The sequence below is a fragment of the Elgaria multicarinata genome, chromosome 9 (genome assembly GCF_023053635.1).
Source record: "Elgaria multicarinata webbii isolate HBS135686 ecotype San Diego chromosome 9, rElgMul1.1.pri, whole genome shotgun sequence".
Classification (NCBI taxonomy): Eukaryota; Metazoa; Chordata; class Lepidosauria; order Squamata; family Anguidae; genus Elgaria; species Elgaria multicarinata.
The window spans coordinates 54,557,492-54,577,597 of NC_086179.1; the positions used below are offsets into that span (position 1 = coordinate 54,557,492).

Consider the following 20,106-nt stretch of genomic DNA (forward strand, 5'->3'; position numbering starts at 1 on the left):
GCTTGGTGATTCTGTGCCTCCCTGCTCAGCCTGCTGCTCAGGTGTTCACTGTTGATGGGCAACCATTTTGATGGTTATTTATCTTTAAAGAGGAATTGAACAGGACAGTCCTTCAAATAGAGGATAGTCCTCTGTAAAAGAGGACATATGGCCAACCTTGCCTCATTATTTTTATCACTACTTTAAGACACAAAACAATCAAATACCAGAACTTTGCTTCTCTTAAAAGTGAATGCCAAAACTTTTATGTCTAATCGTCACTGAAAAACCACTTCTCAAATTAAACAAAATATTTTAAATTAATTATGACCATTTTTTTTTAAAAAAAACTTGCTTCTAGTGCTGTAGAAAAACTGTTTTGAAAAACAAATCAAGGTACCTTATCAACCACGAGGAAATTATCAACTTTTTCTCCATTTTTACATGTAAAGTCTCCGGTGGCTCTTACTGCTCTTGGTAGAAGTTCCTGCACTTCCTGTGCGATTACTCCTGCTTACAAAAAAAACACCAAAACAAAACAAGGAAATGGGTGCAATCAAAAGCAGCACAAACCCAAAGAGGATGGGCATGAAGAATCACACCAGAAATACCCACAAACTTTCTTGGATTGATTAAAAGCTGCAAGAATTATTTTATTCTTCAACCCTGTAAATTCTCTTCAGCATACATATACTAATAGTTTGTAGGTAGTCATTGTTGCAGTGCCTAACTTTATGCAGCCAAAACGGTATCATCCACACCCAGGAGAGCAGTATCAGCAAGTCTGAGGAACCCCATGATTTGCATATATAGAAGAAAAAACTTTAAAGGGGGGGGAGCTCAAAACAGCCCAATGACAATTGAGCCTGCCCTTCACACTGGAACATTTTGTTACAGTCTCTACTTGCCTATGTATGATGCTTGCATGTAGCCTCATGGACTCTTTCTCCCATCCCAGATTTTTGTCCATCCTGCATGCAATGTACCTTATTCTTCCACAGATAGCCTGCTAGGGGAGCTCCGCCACCTGAGATGAGGTGAGTGGCTATCAGTGGCTGGGCCTTCCCAGTGGTGGCCCAGCAATTGTAGGATGTTCTCCCCAAGCGCTATCCTTTTTATTTCCCCAAGTTTTTTAAGTAGAATTTTAATCTTGCTTGATGTTCTCTGATGCTTTTAAGAACCTGTGGCCTTTTAGCCTGCTTAGGATGACTAGATGCACTGGGACACCCCAGAGACCTCCAGAAAAATGGAGGTCTCCAAGCCAACCGGAACTGGCCCCCAATTCACCTGGGAAAAGGGCTGGAAGACACGTTCCTGGACTTCCAGGAACAGGTGCTCCAGCCCTCCCCCAGCGCCAATCTAGTGCAGCAGAAGGCTAATCAGCATTGGGGGTGGGGATTGGAATTTCTGGGATGGCGTCTCCCAGCCCCCGCCTCCCCCCAGGGTCGATCTAGCCCTTCTGCTGCACTGATGTGATCGTGTCAGCGCAGCATTTCGCTCCCTGCCCCGGCTGGCTGAGCCAGGCCCAGCCGGCCGGGACAGGGAGCGAACCCAAAGCCCCACCCAATGCATGCGACGAGACCCAAGGGGCAGAGTTCAGTTCGCTCGGCCCAGACCACCCAGGCGGCGGACACCGGCAGCAGACTAGGCCATGCAGTCAAAGAGGTCAGCGGTGGAGGAGGAGGTACTGGGAGGATAGTGGCTGCTGCTGCTAATGATGGTGATGCTGATATTGATAATGAAGATGATGATGGTGATGGTGATTCTGATAATGGTAATTGATGGTGATGCTGATACTGATGATGATGTTGCTGCTAATGATGGTGATGCTGATAACGGATGCTGATAATGATAATGGATGATGATAATGATAATGGATGCTGATAATGGATGCTGACCGAGGCCAGGCCCCCTTGGGAGCCGGACATGTTGGGGTGGCCACGCCTCCTGAGGGCAGCCATATTGTCCTCCTTTTTGGTTTGCAAAATATGGTCACCCTAAGCCTGCTATGCTTGGTCCGTATTTACATTTCAATTGTTCTGTTCCCTCTTGCAAGCTGCTCTGGGGGATATGATTGAAATTTGGCATGAAATGCCCTTAATGAATCTAATCATTCTCTGTATGTTTGAAAGGAAAGGCCAGTGTCAGAGTGTGGCAATGGAAGAAGAGGCCAGGGCAGGTTCAAGGTCAACATGCCTGAAAAACCAGAGCAGCAGACGAGACGAGCAAATACCTGTTTCGTGGATCTGGTTAATTCCCATAACAGATGCAAATTCAGGCTTGTAGTCGAATTCCACCAGCCGCATCTGCGATATTCTTCTCAGCTGCTCATGCGTATCAGCCTAATTGACCAAGGACAAGGCTTTGCATGTTAAAATTAGTGCTGTGCCGAATCCTGTCCCCTATTTCGGGAACTTTTTTCCTCCTTGCAAAAGAGGCACGGTTTTTTCTGCCTGTTTCACAGGGAGGGGGAGAATTTTGGAATAATTTATCCTTGGGGAGGGTGGCAGCATTTCCGCAGAACTTTGAAAAGTGTAGATGGTTGTTTAGTTTTCTTCTTTCCATTGCTGTTGTTGTTGTTTTAAATACCCCCAGCACTTGGAGCCCAGCAGTTCTTAATGAATGCCTATTGGAGACCATGTGACCTTACTGTCTCCAACAGGCATTCAGGAAGAAATCCTGGGCTCCTGCAAGTGCCAGAGGTGTTTAAAAAAACAACACTTCGGCTCAAACAGGGCAGGGGCACCCCCTTTGTGTCTCTATCTCCCTACCTACTGCAGCCATATGTGCCAAATTGCAGACCAGCCTTCCCCAACCCGGTAACCTCTGGATGACTTGGACTACAACTCCCAGCTTCTTCAGCCAGCACAACCATGGCTGGCTGAGGATGCTGGGAGTTGAAGTCCAACACATCTGGAAGGGCCCAGGTTGAGGAAGGCTGACTGATACTGTTCCAGAGGGGTGGTGCACCCCAACCCTCAGTAGAAGCTTTCCTGGGAGCAATGGGGGGTGGGGGATACAGTACGGTGGATCTGTGAAAATTGGGTGCCCTAGTTTGGCAAACAGAAGTGCTTTCTGCCAGTGGAAACCCACTATTGGGCACAATACAGAAATAGGACTTTAAGAGCAGTCGTAGTAGGTTCTTGACCCACTGAACTGGTTCACCCAAAATGACAGCCTGCCACAGCGCCTACAGGTGCTTGGCCTCCTGTGTTATGCAAACCTAGACAGCTAAACGATGCTCAAATAACCCATGGCTTGTTTTAGGGTTACTTGAGGGTTGTTTAACTTTCAAAAAATGTTGTTCATGCACCCATTTAGGGATTTTTGTACCACCTTCTAGGGGCAAAGGCTCTCTCCAGGCGGTGCACAAATACAATCATAAAACAATTTGAAGTAGAGCAATTATGCTAAAAGTCATCTTCCAAATTCCACTACAATACAAAGTAAAAACAGCAGCACTTGAAAGTACAGACCAACCCCCTTGTTGAGTTAAAAGCAAATTGGAACAATCCACTCTGTAAGACCCATTTGTCAGACTACCAAAGTGGAAGCCAGATGTACATCCCGGGAGAGGAAGTTCCAAAGAAATGGACCACCACTGAAAAGGCTCCCCCCATATGGGCTGCCACAGTGATAATTCTCTGTTACACTCACCTCTTGGATGTTTTGTTTTGCTCGGCTGTCGGATGGATGCATGACCGCTCCCATAACTTTCATGTTTCCACAGACAACCAGGGCTTCATCTGGTTTGTCTGTGTTAATTCCTACTCGACCATGACAAATGGTGGTTCCAGGAACAGGCCCTCGCAGCCAGAACATATCACTGTCATTCTCAAACTGTCCAGGGTTAGAGGCCTGGAAATATTTTAAAGTCAGTAACTTTCAAACTAGTCTTAGGGAAAAATTAGCACCATGCAAATATTTCCTAAGAAATGCCCTCTTGCGCTTTTTTCCAGCACAACAAAAATGGACAACAAAACTTCATTTAGGAGTAGTGAATCAAGCAGTTGGTCATAACATGTAAATATATATGGCTTCTTCAGGTGGAGGAGGACTTTTTAAACATAGTAATTATATCCAGAGGAGTAACTACGCCATGAGACCCTTTATTGTTCAAGCTAGCATAAGAATTTGCCTTTTAACTAGGCCAAGAAAATCACTGTGATCATATATTAACCATGTTTGCAACATAGGGCTAGACACCTGAATGGCTTCATACAGCCATTTCTTAGAAAGCAAAAATGGCTAATTCAGTATTAAGGTAAACTTAGGGTGACCATTTGGAAAGGAGGACACAGCTCCTGTATCTTTAACAGTTGTGTAGAAAAGGGAATTTCAGCAGGTGCCATGCATCATATGTATGCATGCAGCACCTGGTGAAATTCCCTCTTCATCACAACAGTTAAAGCTACAGGAGTCCTGCCCTCTTGATCAGATACAAAAGAGAGCTGGGCTCCTGCAGGTTTAACTGTTGTGACGAAGAGGGAATTTCACCAGATGCTGCAAGCATACATATGATAGGGTGACCATATGAAAAGGAGGACAGGGCTCCTGTATCTTTAACAGTTGCATAGAAAAGGGGATTTCAGCAGGTGTCATTTGTATATATGGAGAACCTGGTGAAATTTCCTCTTCATCACAGCACTTAAAGCTGCAGGTGCCCTGCCCTCTTTTAAATCTGGTCACTCTAGTATAGCTCCTGCAGCTTCAACTGTTGTGATGAAGAAGGAATTTCACCAGGTGCTGCATGCATACAAATGACACCTGCTGAAATTCCCTTTTCTATGCAACTGTTAAAGATACAGGAGCCCTATCCTCCTTTTCATATGGTCACCCTAACATATGACACCTATGGAAATTCCCTTTTCTATGTAACTGTTAAAGATACAGGAGCCCTGTCCTCCTTTCTATATGGTCACCCTAGATGGCTATTTCAGCTTCAACACAGAACGCAGTAAACTACAGCAGCATAACTGCAGATTAGAAAACTATTGTGTTGCAGTAGCTCCTGCTAGCACAGCAACTGTTTCCAGCTCCTGACGAAGGATAAGCAGTCCAAAACGTTGAGCAGAGCACGTTTGGATATAAACCAATAAAACAACTTTTATATGATTCCTGAAGCACCAGAGCTTGCTTCTTTTTAGCGCTTTCACCCTAGATAAACCAGCTGTCACTTTCAAGAGTTTCCCCAAAACATACATGGTATCAAAAAATCTTGGTTGATCATAGTCTTTTAAGCTGATCACTTGCTAATAGTCAAAAATGATAAACTGAAATGTTTAACCACAGAACATGACTTTGATGGCTGGAGATGACTTATCTCAGGGCTATCAATGGCTTCTAGACATGATGGTGATATGTTTTCTCCAGTATGAGAGACACCATATCCCTGTATATCAGTTGCTGGGGAACATGGGTGAGAGTACTGTTGCACTCGTGTCTCCTTGTGCATTTCCCATGGGCATCTGGTTAGCCACTGTGTGAACAACATGCTGGACCCTTGTTCCAATCCAACAACATGGACCCTTGTTCCAATCCAACATAGCTCTTTTTATGTTGTTATGACAATTTCTCCCATACATTAGGAAGGGCCTTGCTAGACCCGGCCGGATAAGCCGAAAGGGAGGCGGGGCGACAGCACGCTAACTTTAGCGCGCACCGCCCGGCCTCCTAGATGGCCGACGCGCAGGGACTACGGAAGCCCTGCAGCGTCGGCCATTTTTTAAAAAAAAGGGGCCACGTGCGCCCCGAAGACTCTGGACAAGGTAAGGGTTTTTTTTTTACTTAAACCCCCCCATCCGGTCCTGATCCCTTCCCATGCCTCCTGTCCACTCTTTCCCCACCCTCCCTCCCCGTCCCCGTCCCCCGTGTCGCCCTCCGCCATCCCCCATGTCGCCCGTCCTCCCTCTCCCTCCCTGTCCCGTGTCGCCTGTCCTCCCTCTCCCTCCCTGTCCTGTGTCGTCCTCCGCCATCTCCCTCCCTGTCCCATGTCACCCATCCTCCCTCTCCCTCCCTGTCCTGTGTCGTCCTCCGCCATCTCCCTCCCTGTCCCGTGTCACCCATCCTCCCTCTCCCTCCCTGTCCCGTGTCGCCCGTCCTCCCTCTCCCTCCCTGTCCCGTGTCATCCTCTGCCATCTCCCTCTCCTGCCGGTCCGGCCTTCCCCCCCATCTCCCCCTCCCAGGATCCCCCCGGCCCGATGGCCACAGCGCTGAGCGCTGTGCCCAGTCCGTGGCTTTTCCCGGCTACTCGTGAGTAAGCGAGTAGCTGCAAAAAGCCACGGACCTTGCTAGACGTTCCGCAGCCCCGGCCGCAGGCCGGGGCTGCAGAAATGGCGCGCCATAAGCGACTTCGCTTATGGCGCGTTAAGGCAGGCTTCAGTGCGGCCTGGGCCCGGATTCCCCTGTGCTTCATCTGGATGCACAGCAGGGAAACCAGGTCTCAAAGCACGCTAAGGCCTCGTCTAGCAAGGCCCGAAGTTGATACTTTCAACTAGAGGGAAGGAGCAGAAAAAGTTTGAAGAGAGCTAAGTGCTCTGTTCAAACTGCATAACATTCGTCTTCCACACAGTGGACACATTGTGGGAAGTGGTGCCTCTCTGCAATATGATTACATACATGAGCAGCACTTTGCACAATTAGGAACCCTGAAAAACAGGGTTGTGGATGGATACTTGGTGCATTGCAACAGGTGGCAAAGCCTGCTGCCTTCTCTTCTGTGCTGTTCATTGTATGCATGGATGAAGAGTGTGTTGTCTGAACAGGAATAGAGAAAGTGACAGACAGCTGTCAATTGTAAGCTTTGGGGTGAAAGGACCCTCCCTGGGAATCTAAGCAAAGTGGCAAATATGCTGCTTGCTGTAAAAATGCCTATTTACTTCCAATAGATCCCATTTGTATATTTGAAACAACACAAATAAGAACATAAGAAGAGCCATGCTGGTTCAGACCAAGGGTCCATCTAGTCCAGCAGTTTGTTCACACAATGGCTGACCAGCTGTCGACCAGGGACCAAAACTACCATTTCTGGAACAGGACAGGTCAGCAGAGTTCTCTTTCCAGAAGCAGCCATTTCGGGTAATCTCCTGGGTTATGCTTGCCAATGCTAGCTTCCCATTGTGCCCGCGGTCCTAGGAACACAAGAAGATGTGTTATACTGAGTCAGACCACTGGTCCATCTAGCCCAGTATTGCCGACACTGACTGGCAGCAGCTCTCCAGGGTTTCAGGCAGGAGTTTTTCCAGCCCCACCTGGAAATGTCATGGATTGAACCTGGGACCTTCGGCATGCAAAGCATGTGAGCTCTACCACTGAGCTATTGCTCTTATGGTTCCAGCTAGCACAACATGTTCAGCACTGGCAGATTGCCAGCACTGGATACTGCCCAGCAGGACTTCTGAATAAGCATGCATAGGATTGTGCTGCAAACACTGTTCCATTACCCCCTGGAATCTCTTACCACTCAGGGACATGAGAGACATGTCCATAATCTCTCTCTCTCTCTCTCTCTCTCTCTCTCTCTCTCTCTCTCTCTCTCTCTCACACACACACACACACACACACACACACCATTATGTGACAAAACATAATGATGTAGATGCTAACCTTTTCTTAATTTATTAACACTTTTTAATGGTAAGATTATTAAACATGGAATCCGAGCATTCCAGTTGATATGTAAGCAAGACAGTGTCCCAGATGCTCTGCATTCCTTAGAAAAAAGCCTTCTTAGAGGGGGGGAAAACCCCTGCCATCTGTACTATGTAGAGCCAAGCATTTCACAATTAGAGCATGATCTGATATGCCTTTTAACCACAACTGAGTAGGTAGATTCCAAAGCTGCCTACAGTACTGTAAGCAAAGCAGAGCACATGCTTCTCCTCCCTTATGAAAACGCTCGCTGGTCCTTGCCATGCATGCCAGGTTAAGCTGATGCACCAGATTTTATTTGTAGAGTGGCTTTTCAACTTTTTAGCGTTTGCATCCCACACTGACCCTGTTCAGACCACACACTAAGCCACAGTGGTTAAACATTATGGCTTAGTGTGTCGTATGAACTATGGGCTGGATCTACACTATTGCTTTAAAGCGCTTTATAACAGTTTTGACAACTGTATATGGAGTGTGTCCTGGGCCCCAACAGTTGTCAAAATTGTTATAAAGTGCTTTAAAGCAGTAGTGTAGATCCGGCGCACGACTTACCAGCTGCATTCAAACAACACAATAGTCAACAGTGGGGTAATAATCAACTTGACAGTTATTTATCTAGGGGCTACTCCCCACACAACATGATAATAATCAACTGTGGTGAGTTGAATGTTAGTCCACGCTGAGTGACTCACTCATCCCTCACCCTCTCTCCCCACTCAGTCCTCCCACTAGTATCCCATCAGCCATTGCTACTGAAAATGTATCCTGCCAGCTGGGCTAGAGTGGCAGCACCCCTTTGACTGTTCTTGCCTTGCAACTCTGTGGCTGGTGAAATAACCAACAGTGGCCAAAGAAATAACCAACAGTGCCCTCCACACAACACAATAACCAATGGTTGTTCAAATAGCCAACTCTGCACAGCATTGGTTATTTGCATTGGTTATTTTGGCCAAATAACCAACTGTTGGTTTAAAAACTCCCTCCATACAACACAATAACCCACAATGGGTTAAATAACCAACTGTTGGCTATTTAAACCACCATTGGTTATCGTGTTGTCTGAACCTGGTTACCATGTCATGTGAACCATTCCTAACCCTAGTGCCTACAGAACCATGGTTTAAACATTTTCTGCAAAAGGGTTAGCGGCCTAACCATGGCTTAGCGTGTTGTCTGAACAGACCCACTATCTTCAAAAGGTTCTGGACACTGAACACAGTTTGTCCCCATTTATGTTCACAACAACCTGTGAGGTAAACCAGGCTGTGAGATGGTGATTGTCCAAGGTCACCAAGGGAGTTTTATGGCTCAGCAGAGATTTGAATCCACACCATGGATGATTCCAGATAGAAGGCTGCTATCAGTACCAGTCAAAGGGCATCATGAAGCAATTCCGTCTTGCCCTCTGTGGATATTATTATTATTATTATTATTATTATGTTGTTGTTGTTGTTGTTGTTGTTGTTGTGGCAATGCACAGAAGGGTTTCAAATGGGAAATTATAATATCTGGAAACACACCCACCCCGTGTATTCTATGTCTGGGGCAGGGCCATTGCATAATAAAAGCTGCTTCTGGAAGCACACAGTATTTACTAGACCACCACATTGATATTCTCCATCTGCCCAATGTGTCTTCAGTGGTAACTTTTTTGAAAGAGGAAAGTGAGCATTCTTTTCCCACAATAGTCAACCCCTATGGCAAAAGGCTTATATTTAACAAGAGTATTGGAGAAGCTTTTTTTCCCCTGAAAGTGTTGAATACCAGAATCCCAAACAAGCCCAATGATCCTATTCAGTAGACAAAATATGTAGGGAGAATAAAAAGTTTCTGATGTCCCATATTCTGGAATCTGGAACCTTTTTAAGCACAAGTAATATTCGCTTGGACTTACCCTGACAACGATCTTTTCCGAGATATGGGCAGCCACCAGATAAGATTGGTCTTGACAGAAGGCGTATAATCCAGCCACTAACATGAAGTATCTATATGAAGGAGGAGGAGGAGATGATGATCATAATTCTAGGCATAAAAAATTTATCTAGAGAAAGGAACTCTACTGTTTTGTGTTTATTTTTTAAGCATTCTATTAAAACAGTTTGGGCTCTAGACACACATACAATAAAACATTGCTTGCATTGTTCACATTTCAATATTCATTTGTTTGCAACATACTTCCCCACACACACACACACACACACACACACACTCCCCATCCAAAAAAACCCGCATCTATATATACATTTATAGCCACTTCCCAATATTTATTTTGTACCAGCAATGTGCTAGGTGTCGGACAGAACACAGAAATGACATATAGCCAAAGGCCTCACAAAATGCCTGGCACCCAGAAAGGATTTTCTGAATGCCAGGCATGCTGATTTTGGTCAGACCCTGGGGACTGTGCCCACCTTGATGTGCCTGCCCTGTGCACTCAAATGGGAAATGGGAATAGTGGAATCATAACAAATACCACAATAAGAGCAACAGATTACTAGAAGATTATACACACACATTACACCATAGAATTTAATTACACACACACCATAGAATTTAATAAGCAGTGAAGCTTATATGAGGCAGATCAATATTCATAGAGCAGAGAAAGAGGAGGAGAATGATAGAGGAGTTTAAGGGGAAAAGAACCTCAGATGAATATAAGGATGGAGGGAGTAGGCCACATGGTGTCCATGCAAACCAAGGCGCCCATGGACGCCTTTCTTCGCACTCACCATGATGCCCTACTTCTCCCACCTTTTTTTTTAATTCACACATTCTGTGACTGGCTGCTGGGACTGAGTGAAAAATAGGTTTCTAATTGGCGTTGGAAAATGTAGGTTCAAAGGAATTGCTTAATGAGATGGGGCTTAAGCCCCCCCCCACCTCTGCCTTGTACTCCGTCCTTTTGGTAGGTTACTTGTCCTTTGCCATGCCTCCAGTGGCAACCATTTTGTGCTGATGCCCAGGACAGCGTCACAAATTGCCAAACATGCCCACATCCCCAAAAGGTTGCCTATCCCGATTTAATGTGTTGAATGTTTAATGTGAACCACAATACCTTTGATCAGGGTTAGGCTTTCCTTTCTTTCTCATATTGTTTGCTGTCGTTTCACTGAAGTGCAATCTTACCATGGTTACTTTGGTTACCTGGTCTCCCAGAAGATCGACTCTATTACATAAAAGAGAAAAGCACAGAGATTTAAGCTAAACTATGAAATCTCGAAAACTACCCATGGAGGGGCCTAATCTGACGTGAGTACTCAGAATACATACAGGGAACAAAATAACTTTCCACTTCTAGCTGCATTTTTCTTCTCACAACCCAGCATGCACTGAGGCTTTTAAAAAAAGCCACCATGACTTGTTTAAGCTGTGAACTGGGCCACTGTGTGTGTCTTCACTTACTTAACAGGAGAGAAAAGTTTTTTGCTTCGGTTGGATTGAGATTGTTCAATTACAATTACTTGATTGGGAGCTTCCATCTATAAATGGAATAATAAGAAACATGTTTAGGACATGGTTTTTAAGTTCAGGAAGATTTGCAAACATATTGGATGGTATAGAAATGCAATAAATAAATAAACAAACAAATACAGCAGTCTTTGGCGAAATCTACCTTATACCGAGGCCTTAGCTAGACCTAAGGTTTATCCCGGGATCGTCCTGGGGTCATCCTTGTTCATGTAAATGACACACAGGATATCCTGGGAGCAGGCAGGGACGATCCCGGGATAAACTTTAGGTCTAGCTAAGGCTCGAGTCAGAACATTTGGCTCAGTATTGCTACACTGGGGGCAGGCAGTCTTTTGGGGTTGGGGGGGGCACCGTGGCTGCCATGGAAGCCTTTGGGGGTTGCACAAGTGGGTGGGACTAGTGGGGCCATGACACATACGCATTCACATGCACACAGCGGAGGCCAATGGCTCCAATGTCAGTGGGGTGGTGAATCTGCTCTGAGTCTCAGTCAGAATTCTAAAGGAGCTATCCAAGGTCTCCTGTTCCTTGTAATGATGGGGAACTAAGTCTATGTCTAAGACATTACATCACTGTGGAAATAAAAGATGGTCCTGTTGATCATCTGCTTGCTAGGGAGAGGCCAGGCTGGCAACCATAATTACTGGGGGAAATGAAAGACAGCCACACCTTAATACCAAAAACCTTCAAGTAAAACATTTCTACTGGCTTCAGGCCCAAATGGGTTTTGACAAATTTGGGACTTCCAACCACTCGAATGTAGACTGTGATCTGGAAGTGGTTTTTCTTCTGACAAATGAAAGCATCGTCCACTGCTGAAAAATTAAATCCTTTGTTTGTAACAACGTGATATTCCACATTGGGCCTACAAAAAACAGAAATCGACAAACATCTGTGAATGGAACAATATTTCAGTGACAACAAGGAGCTCAAGTCACCCAGAGAAAAATGTAGCTATAGATACGCCAGTAACAAATATCCTTGATTTTAAAAAATGTAACTTTGAGGTAAATATAAGAATTCTTAAATTGGATTTTAACACTACACAGGAAATGGGTAGAAAATATCCACACCGTGAAACACAGTTCAAAGATGTTCAGTGTTGCTTTCTGTGTTCCCTTTTCAAGAAAGTCTCTGACTTTTCTGCGAGACAGAAAATGAATTTTCTTCAGGTATTTTCTGCTATTCCGTTGGGGCAACAGTGCTAAAGATCTTCCAGCAAGAAGCCAAGTCCAAGTCAAGTTTATTGTACTTAGCAACCAGCCATCATACAGCTTCACATAGATGTGTTACATTCATTCATTCGTTCCCTTGGCCTTTGTGCGCAAGAGCAAGGCAAGCACAAGAAATTTAGCATTCTAAAAGTTACACATTTGTTGGAATTATTCAATAAAACCACAGTTTTTCGAGGGATGATCTTCCCTTCATCCGAACTAGCAAAGGAAGGATATAAATTTTCCTAATATCTGAATAGACTTTGCATTCTAAAATAAAATGCAAGAAGCAATGAATTAGTTATCTAGTCCAGCCTTCTAGCCATGCTGACTGGGGAGGATGGGAGTTGTAGTCCAACACATCTGGAGAACACCAGATTGGGCAAAGCTGGTCAAGACAATTATGTCTCTCTCTTTGTGTAAGTAATACATCATTCCAAAGAAGTAACACAAGACTTCAAGTCACCATTATATAGAGTTATTTTGTTCTTTAATGAACAGCAGAACAATGATCTCTTGTCACAGGCTACTCGGGAAAGCCAAAAATGGCAGCTCTTCAGGATTCATCCTTCCCTCTAGCTATTGGGGTTAGAAGGGTTTCATGTATAGGCTTTCCCAAAGATTTATATCAACTTTATCTTCTCTCGACAATGAGTAAAAAGTAAATGGTCCCTTTGAAATTCTCTTTCTTCATGAGACTTTTAGTTCACAGAGAGAAGAGAGCTGATTCATAAACGAGAAGTTCAATCACTTCTGAATTTGTAAAGAGCATCATAAAAAAGGGTATCTGGTTTCACAGAGATGAAGTACATGAAAAGAGGCTTATCTGTACATTTAAAAGTTTCTCTTATATGGGAGAGCAAATATTTGGGAGTCCCAATTTTACCCTGCTTAGGGAAGAGGTTTTGGACCACAAAGCCTCAAACAGTATTAATGGTAATGATATGAGTTACTTTTTATTTCAATTTTAATGATTTCCCCTTCCCATATATTTAATAATATTGACCCCACTTTGGCCAAAAATCCCTGCTAAACAGGTTCATTTTATGCATGCCCTCCTACAAGAGGATAAAGCAAGCAAATAGAAATTAAGAAAGGGATGCTAATAGGGGAATCATCAGAAAAATTCCAGTGAGCCTGCTGATGACACGCACATCCAGGTCACAGCAATGGGGCCATTCAATGTTGCAGAGTGCTTGGCTCAACACTGACACAGATCTGGTCTCTCTGCACTCTTTGGCACTGGACATACTGAAAGGTCAGTTTACAACACAAATGCTTCAGGGGCATTATATTTATTTTTTATATTTAAAACATTTTTATAGCGCCACCTCACCATTTCTGGCATCGTGGCACTTTACAATCACATATAAAACAATTCCATTAAAAACCCTCAACCCACGTTAAGACAATTCCATTAACCCTCATCCTCAATCCATTAAAAGCCCTCAACCCAGTTTAGACCACTCTCTCCACAAACTCCTGTGAAAATAAAAATGCCTTACAAAGGAATTTAAAAGAATTGAGAGTGGGAGCCTGTCTAATTTCCAGTGGCACATTGTTCCATAACCGGGGGCCAGCCACTGAAAATGCCCTGGCCCCCACACATTCCAATTTGTAGCGGGGGACCATCAGGGCACCCTGCTCCTGAGAGCGAGTCTGCCAATGGTGAGACACAGGAGAAAGGTGAGTACTCAGGTATCCCAGACCCAAGCAATGCAGGGCTTTATACATGGTTAACAAGACCTTGTAGTGCACCCTAGCAGCCACCGGCAGCCAATGGAGCTCCCGAAGCATCAAATTGATAGAAGACTACTTTGGAAGCCCCTTGACCAACCTGGCTGCTGTATTTTCTACAGCCTGTAGGCATTGGATTTGCTTCAAGGGAAGCCCTGTATACAACAGGTTGCAATAGTCCAGCCTGGAGGTAACCAAGACATGGACTGCGATTGTAAGATCAGCCTCTGACAGAAAGGGGCGAACTTGGCGGAGCACATGTAGTTGATAAAAACAGCTCCGGACCACAGCCCCCACCTGTGATGACATAATTAGGGACTGGTCAAGAATAACACCCAGGTCCCGTGCCTCAGTCACAATCCTTGGTTGGATTCCTGAAAATGACAGATCTATGAGCTCCTGCATCATATCTGCCAACTGCTGACCTCAACCAATCACCATCAACTCAGCCTTCTCCGGATTGAGCTTTAGCTTACTTCTGGACATCCAATTACAGATCTCAGCCAGGCACGAAGACAGAGTAGCAACTGCCTCACCGAGGTCTAACCCCACTGAGATGCAGAGTTGGGTGTCATCAGAGTACATATGGTACCTCAGCCCATGGGCTCTGATTAACTCTTATTCTGATTAACTCTTATTCTATTCTTTCTTTGGGCCACAGGCTGGGTTGACGATAAACCAAAGGGTTCAGAAAAGCCATGAAATGCATGAACAGAGTATTTAGAAAGGCCACATTTTTGTGAACTGTCCACAGAGTGATGGCTAATAGGCGGTATTGAAATGTAATAAATAGATAAAACCCATGGGTCAACTTTGTAGGTGGTTTCTCCAATGCACACAGAATCAGGATGAACCTTTTACATCGACTTCACTATCTCCAAAAGGTCCCAGGAAACTATGACCCTTTACATGGGTGTTGAGAAATTCTCTTCTCAATCCCTGAACCTCTTTCACAATTCTCAGGACCCTCAGGAAAGAACTATCTAATCAATAGGTAGTACAAATCTGCACTTAGCACCACTCTCAGAAAGGCCTATCATTCCACTTCTTTCTGTATCCTTTCATACCGACCTGAGCATTACAATAAAAAGACTAAATGTGATCAGCACTTACAGTTTTTCATAATTATGGTTAAACAAGCAACTCCAGGGAGACATGCGATATGGTTGCCATACGAGGGAATGGCAACATTTTCCCACGGACCCCGCATTCTGTGCATCACTGTCATATTCTTGTAGCTCAGAAGAAGAATCCTTAACAGTCACTGGAAGGAGATCAACATATCAGTTGATGCATAGCAGGTGCGTAGCTTGGGAGTATTCCTAGATCCGTTCTTGTCTAGGGTGACCATATTTGGGAAACCAAAAAAGAGGACACCTAGTGTGTGTGTGGGGAAGCAGCTTTCTGAGTCCTGCAGAAAGTACGTTATTCCCCCGCCACCTTAAAGAACCCGATTGGAGTGGAGGAGGGGAAAGGATTTCATTCTGCACCACCACCATCCACTCCAATTGGGGCCTTTTCTATAATGTCCACGAATGACCCACTTTCCCCTTTAAGACCTCAATTGGAGCTCGGGGTGGGGGAATGATGTGCCTCAAGAAAGCATGTCATTCCCTCCTGCCATGCTAATGGCAGCCTTAAAGGGGAAGGTGTGTCATTCCAGGACATTATTGTCCCTCCAGGACAAAATCCCCCCTGACACCATGGAAAGAACAAAAACCAGGACAAATCCGGGGAAATCCTGACAGTTGGCCACCCCATTCTTGTCACTGGAGGCCAAGGTGGTCTCCATGGCCTGGGATACTTGGGGTCAGCTTTGGCTGATCTGCCAGCTATGGCCTTTCCTGGACAGGGATAACCTAGCCACAATAGTGCATGCACTTCCAGATTAGACCACTGCAATGCACTCTACATGGGGCTGCCCTTGAAGTTGACTCGAAAGTTGCAGCTAATGCAAAACACAGCAGCCAGACCGCTGACTGGTACATCTCGCAGAGACCATATAACACCAGTCTTAAAGGAATTGCACTGGCTACCTATTTGCTTCCGGTCAAAATTCAGGGTGTAGGTAATGAAGTTTAAAGCCCTAAATGGCTTGGGACCTCGATACTTGAGGGAGCGCCTCTCCCTATATATTCCTGCCCCAGATTTGAGATCTGTTGGAGGAGCCTGTGGCGTTACACCCCACAAGTCAGTTCCCAAATGTATGTCTACAGTTTGTAAGTCCGTGGTTTTTAAGAATGTTGGCCTGAGTGGGCGGAGTTAGAATGCCTTGGGAGGGGGGAGGAGTGATATATAAGGGAAGGACTGTGGGGATTAGGGTAGACTTTTTAGGTACTCTTAGAGTCGTTAGTGCTCTCGTGTGTTAGCTCTTGGTGTTTAGAGTACTTGGGTCTGGAGAATTTGAGGTTCAGTGTAGAGAGTGGTGTCTTTGGAGTGTGGTGTGCACATAGTTGATGTATATTAAAACCACAAAAATCCCACGTGTCTGTTTGGCATTTATCATCTGAAGTTTATACATTTAGCACCCACTCTGACAATAATTCACCTCAGCACATATCACAGCACATTATTTTATTATTGAAATCCTTCTCCATTTAACCCCTTTCTCCACATAGTTTAGAGGAAGGTGGTTTTTATCCCTCTCCTCAGGCATATCAAGCAGTGGTGCTTGGCTTGAGCAGGGAGTAGCCGCGGCCGGGTCTGGTGTTCAGAGCCTGCGTCGTGGCAGAGCCCTCCTCCGCGTCCCACCAACGTGAGACATATGCTATGGTGGGACATGGGACAGGGCTTTCTCTGTGGTGGCACCGCAGTAGTGGAATACCCTCCCCTTGGAGGACTGACTGGCACTGGCACTGGCTTCATTTCAGAGCCAAATTAAGACATAGCTTTTTAACAAAGCATTTGATGGCTAAATTCACCAAGCCTGTACATAGTTTTAATTGTTTTAATTGGTTTTACCAATTAAATTCTATACTGGTTCTAGCTTATTAATGGTTTAATTTGTTCTTAGCTATATAATATTTTTGGCCATCAAAGCCCAATATAACAAGTTCTTGCATGGGGATGGACAAATCTGACAATTTCAGTTTCTGATTTTTCCAGTCTTAAGTTCAGTTCATCCCAAAATGAAATTGAAATAAATTTGCATGAAAATTCATACTCATTTTTGGGTCAATATCTCCTCATACCTGCATTTTGCATAATATACACATTTTCCAAGCAATTTTACTAATATAATGCATTTCTAATGTTATTTTCACTAAGACACACATTTGTGTGTGCATTCCCATAATATGCATATTTTGTATGGATGTTTTGAATGGAGAACGTCATTGCAAAATTTCAAGAAGTACGAATTTTGAATGATTATTTTGTGTCAGTTCACGTATCGATTTAAAAGTGCGAAATTCAGTAAATCCATCCCTAGTGCTGCATCGCTTCCTTTCAGGAGATGCTTGTTCTTGGCTTGGGCCACTGTTTTTTGAGGGGGGGGGTTAAACAAAAAATGAAGTATACATAAAAATTAGGGAACAATGATAATATTTGCATCCCTGAACACTTTGGAGGAAAGATGGGGTAAAATGCAATACATCTATTTCAATTTAGAGTGTTTTTACATGCAATAATAAAAGTAGGGCATTTTATTTATTTATTTATTTATTTATTTATTTATTTATTTATTTATTTATTACATTTTTATACCACCCAATAGCCGAAGCTCTCTGGGCAGTTCACAGAAATTAAAACCATGGAAAGCATAATAAAACAACCAACAGTCTAAAAACACAATACAAAATTGGACTCGGTTTTTGTTTATAATTGCTGTTAATACAGCAGATCATTCAGAAGGGGGGGGAAATCTGATGCACATTCCTTCCGATGCAGGAATTGAATATTTGAGTTGAGTACAGCTTTAAAATCCTGGGTGCCATTTCTAATGTTAGGAAATTGGCTCCTGTCACATAATTTAAAGGCTTACCCTTAGATATGGGGGCTGTCTATAAGCACAGAAAGCCCTGAGGTGGGTGCACAGTGGCGCTGCATTGATTACATGGCTCAGCAGCCACCTTGCAGCCATCACGGGGCTTTCGCGCCAAGCAAAAAAGTCAGGGACTTTTTTCTCTGGAGGAAGGCGAGTACAGGGCACCCGCCATCTATCCTCGCTCTGGAGTTGAATTGGAGGTATGGCCGGGCAGATGGCAACCCCATTGGTCACTGTCCGCCTGTGCAGAGGGCAGAGGCAGGCCCGGCCACCGGAAATCCTGTACTTCCGCTGCTGCATCAGGATTAACCGCTGGCACCCTGAGGCAGCCCCTTAGTGAATACTAAATTGCAAAAACAAATTAATCCCCCAAACAATTTTAACATGAACCTCCTTTATTAAAAATAAAAAGGGAAAGCAGCAAGCAGAGGAAAAATTAAGCACCTCTACCATGTCTCTTCTGTAAACTGCCCTCCCACAAGGACATTTTGCAGCAGAGAAGCAGCCGTGAGGTTAATAGCAGCTTCAGCGTAATCATTTGTTTGGAGAAAACTGAAATGGCAACCCAAAACAAGTACAAGCATCTTCTGGTGGTCAAGATTAAAACTGGGCTCTATTTGAACTAATGTACATGCCTATACACACATTCTTAAAACCTTTTGTTACTACTCGTTTTGAGACAATGGAACACAGCAAACTATAAATCAAAATTAAACCAAGAAATAAAAGTAAACTTTGACATAAAGGCATCTCAGGAATGGAGAATGTTGATAATCAACCAGACAGATCTTACCTCAAGGCAGTGTATTTTGTGCTTTATGTTTCTCACATGCCTCCCAACCCCATTATCTTATTATTTTAAGACTCAGATGTAAGGAAGTTGGGTGCGTTCTAACTATCTGCAATGAAGGGTTGTTTTTTTTTAATATACAGTTTTGCTTACTTTCTCCCATATTGCCAGACCATGTTAGAAATTCTAGAGGGTTCTCCACCATCTCAGAGTGTTTTCTCTTTTTAGGTGTCAAGGGAAGGCTAGGAGAAGAAAATTAATATCACTTGTTAAAATATGAATACAACATTGCAAACAAAGGGGGGAAAAAACCCACAGGACTCGTGTCTCCAAAAGCAATGCCCCCACATTTCAAGATCTCATTTGCTTAAAAAACAACAACCCAAAAGCCCAATTTTCCTCCAAATTGTGTACCACACCCTCCTCTCTCAGGCACTTTCAAAAATATTCATTTAAAGCCCTCCCCAAGCTGGTGCCCTCCAGATGTGTTGGACTACAATTCACATCATTCAATGGTCATGCTGGATGTGGATAATGGGCATTGTATTGCAACATACCTGAAAGGCATCAGGTTGGGGAAGGTGCTGTAAAGTTTGGAGTGGGCTGGATCTGAAGTTGCTTGCCATTTGATCGAATCAATTTCTCCTAAGTTAGTATTTTCTAGAGGGATCCAAAGGCTACCAATCAAAAGGCACTGTGTGCCTATTTTCTCCTTAATGCATTTCCCCCCCTGATAATATAAAAGGATAGTGTACAAATGGAAGTCTATAAAATTCTGTTTGGCAGGGCAAATGTAGAACGAAGTCCTCATCTGGAAGCACTCTCAATAATAAGGAAACAGAGCAAAATTAGTTTTTCCCGTGCAGCCAAGTTCTTACCTCTCCCCCACCCCCAATTCCCTGTTATGTTTGTCCTGTTACCAGGAGACTGAAACTGGACAAGGGTTTGTGCCGCAGCAGTGCTAAGGAGGACATTTATCCAGCTTCTGTACAAAACAATCATCTATGTACAGCCTGAAGTCCCACCACCCAGTCAAGGGCTCTAGTGGAAAAAGGGTCAACTTGTTTAAACTTAATGAAATCCCAAATACAAAGTGCAATATCTTCTGTGTGTGAGTATGGGGAAACAAAGGCTGCAATCCTATTCATATTTGCTTGGACATAAGTTCTGCTGAATGCAATGAAACTTACATCCGAGTAGAAATGTGTAAGACTGAGCTGTTCAGTATTTAAATACTGCCACCATGTGGAGATAAGAACATTGTATTTCACCTGCAT

General features: G+C 44.1%; 1 protein-coding gene across 1 annotated transcript in view; it reads right to left on the bottom strand.

The window, feature by feature from the left end:
* Positions 1 to 20,106, bottom strand: part of MYRFL (myelin regulatory factor like) — a 45,038-nt gene that overhangs the window by 16,222 nt on the left and 8,710 nt on the right. Inside the window, exons 5-13 of the mRNA XM_063133892.1 lie at positions 18,983 to 19,071; positions 15,168 to 15,318; positions 11,773 to 11,968; positions 11,035 to 11,111; positions 10,688 to 10,798; positions 9,524 to 9,614; positions 3,637 to 3,837; positions 2,213 to 2,321; positions 380 to 489 (exon numbers count right to left, since the gene is read on the bottom strand). Coding sequence (XP_062989962.1) covers positions 380 to 489; positions 2,213 to 2,321; positions 3,637 to 3,837; positions 9,524 to 9,614; positions 10,688 to 10,798; positions 11,035 to 11,111; positions 11,773 to 11,968; positions 15,168 to 15,318; positions 18,983 to 19,071 — 1,135 coding nt within the window. The remainder of the gene's footprint in view (positions 1 to 379; positions 490 to 2,212; positions 2,322 to 3,636; positions 3,838 to 9,523; positions 9,615 to 10,687; positions 10,799 to 11,034; positions 11,112 to 11,772; positions 11,969 to 15,167; positions 15,319 to 18,982; positions 19,072 to 20,106) is intronic.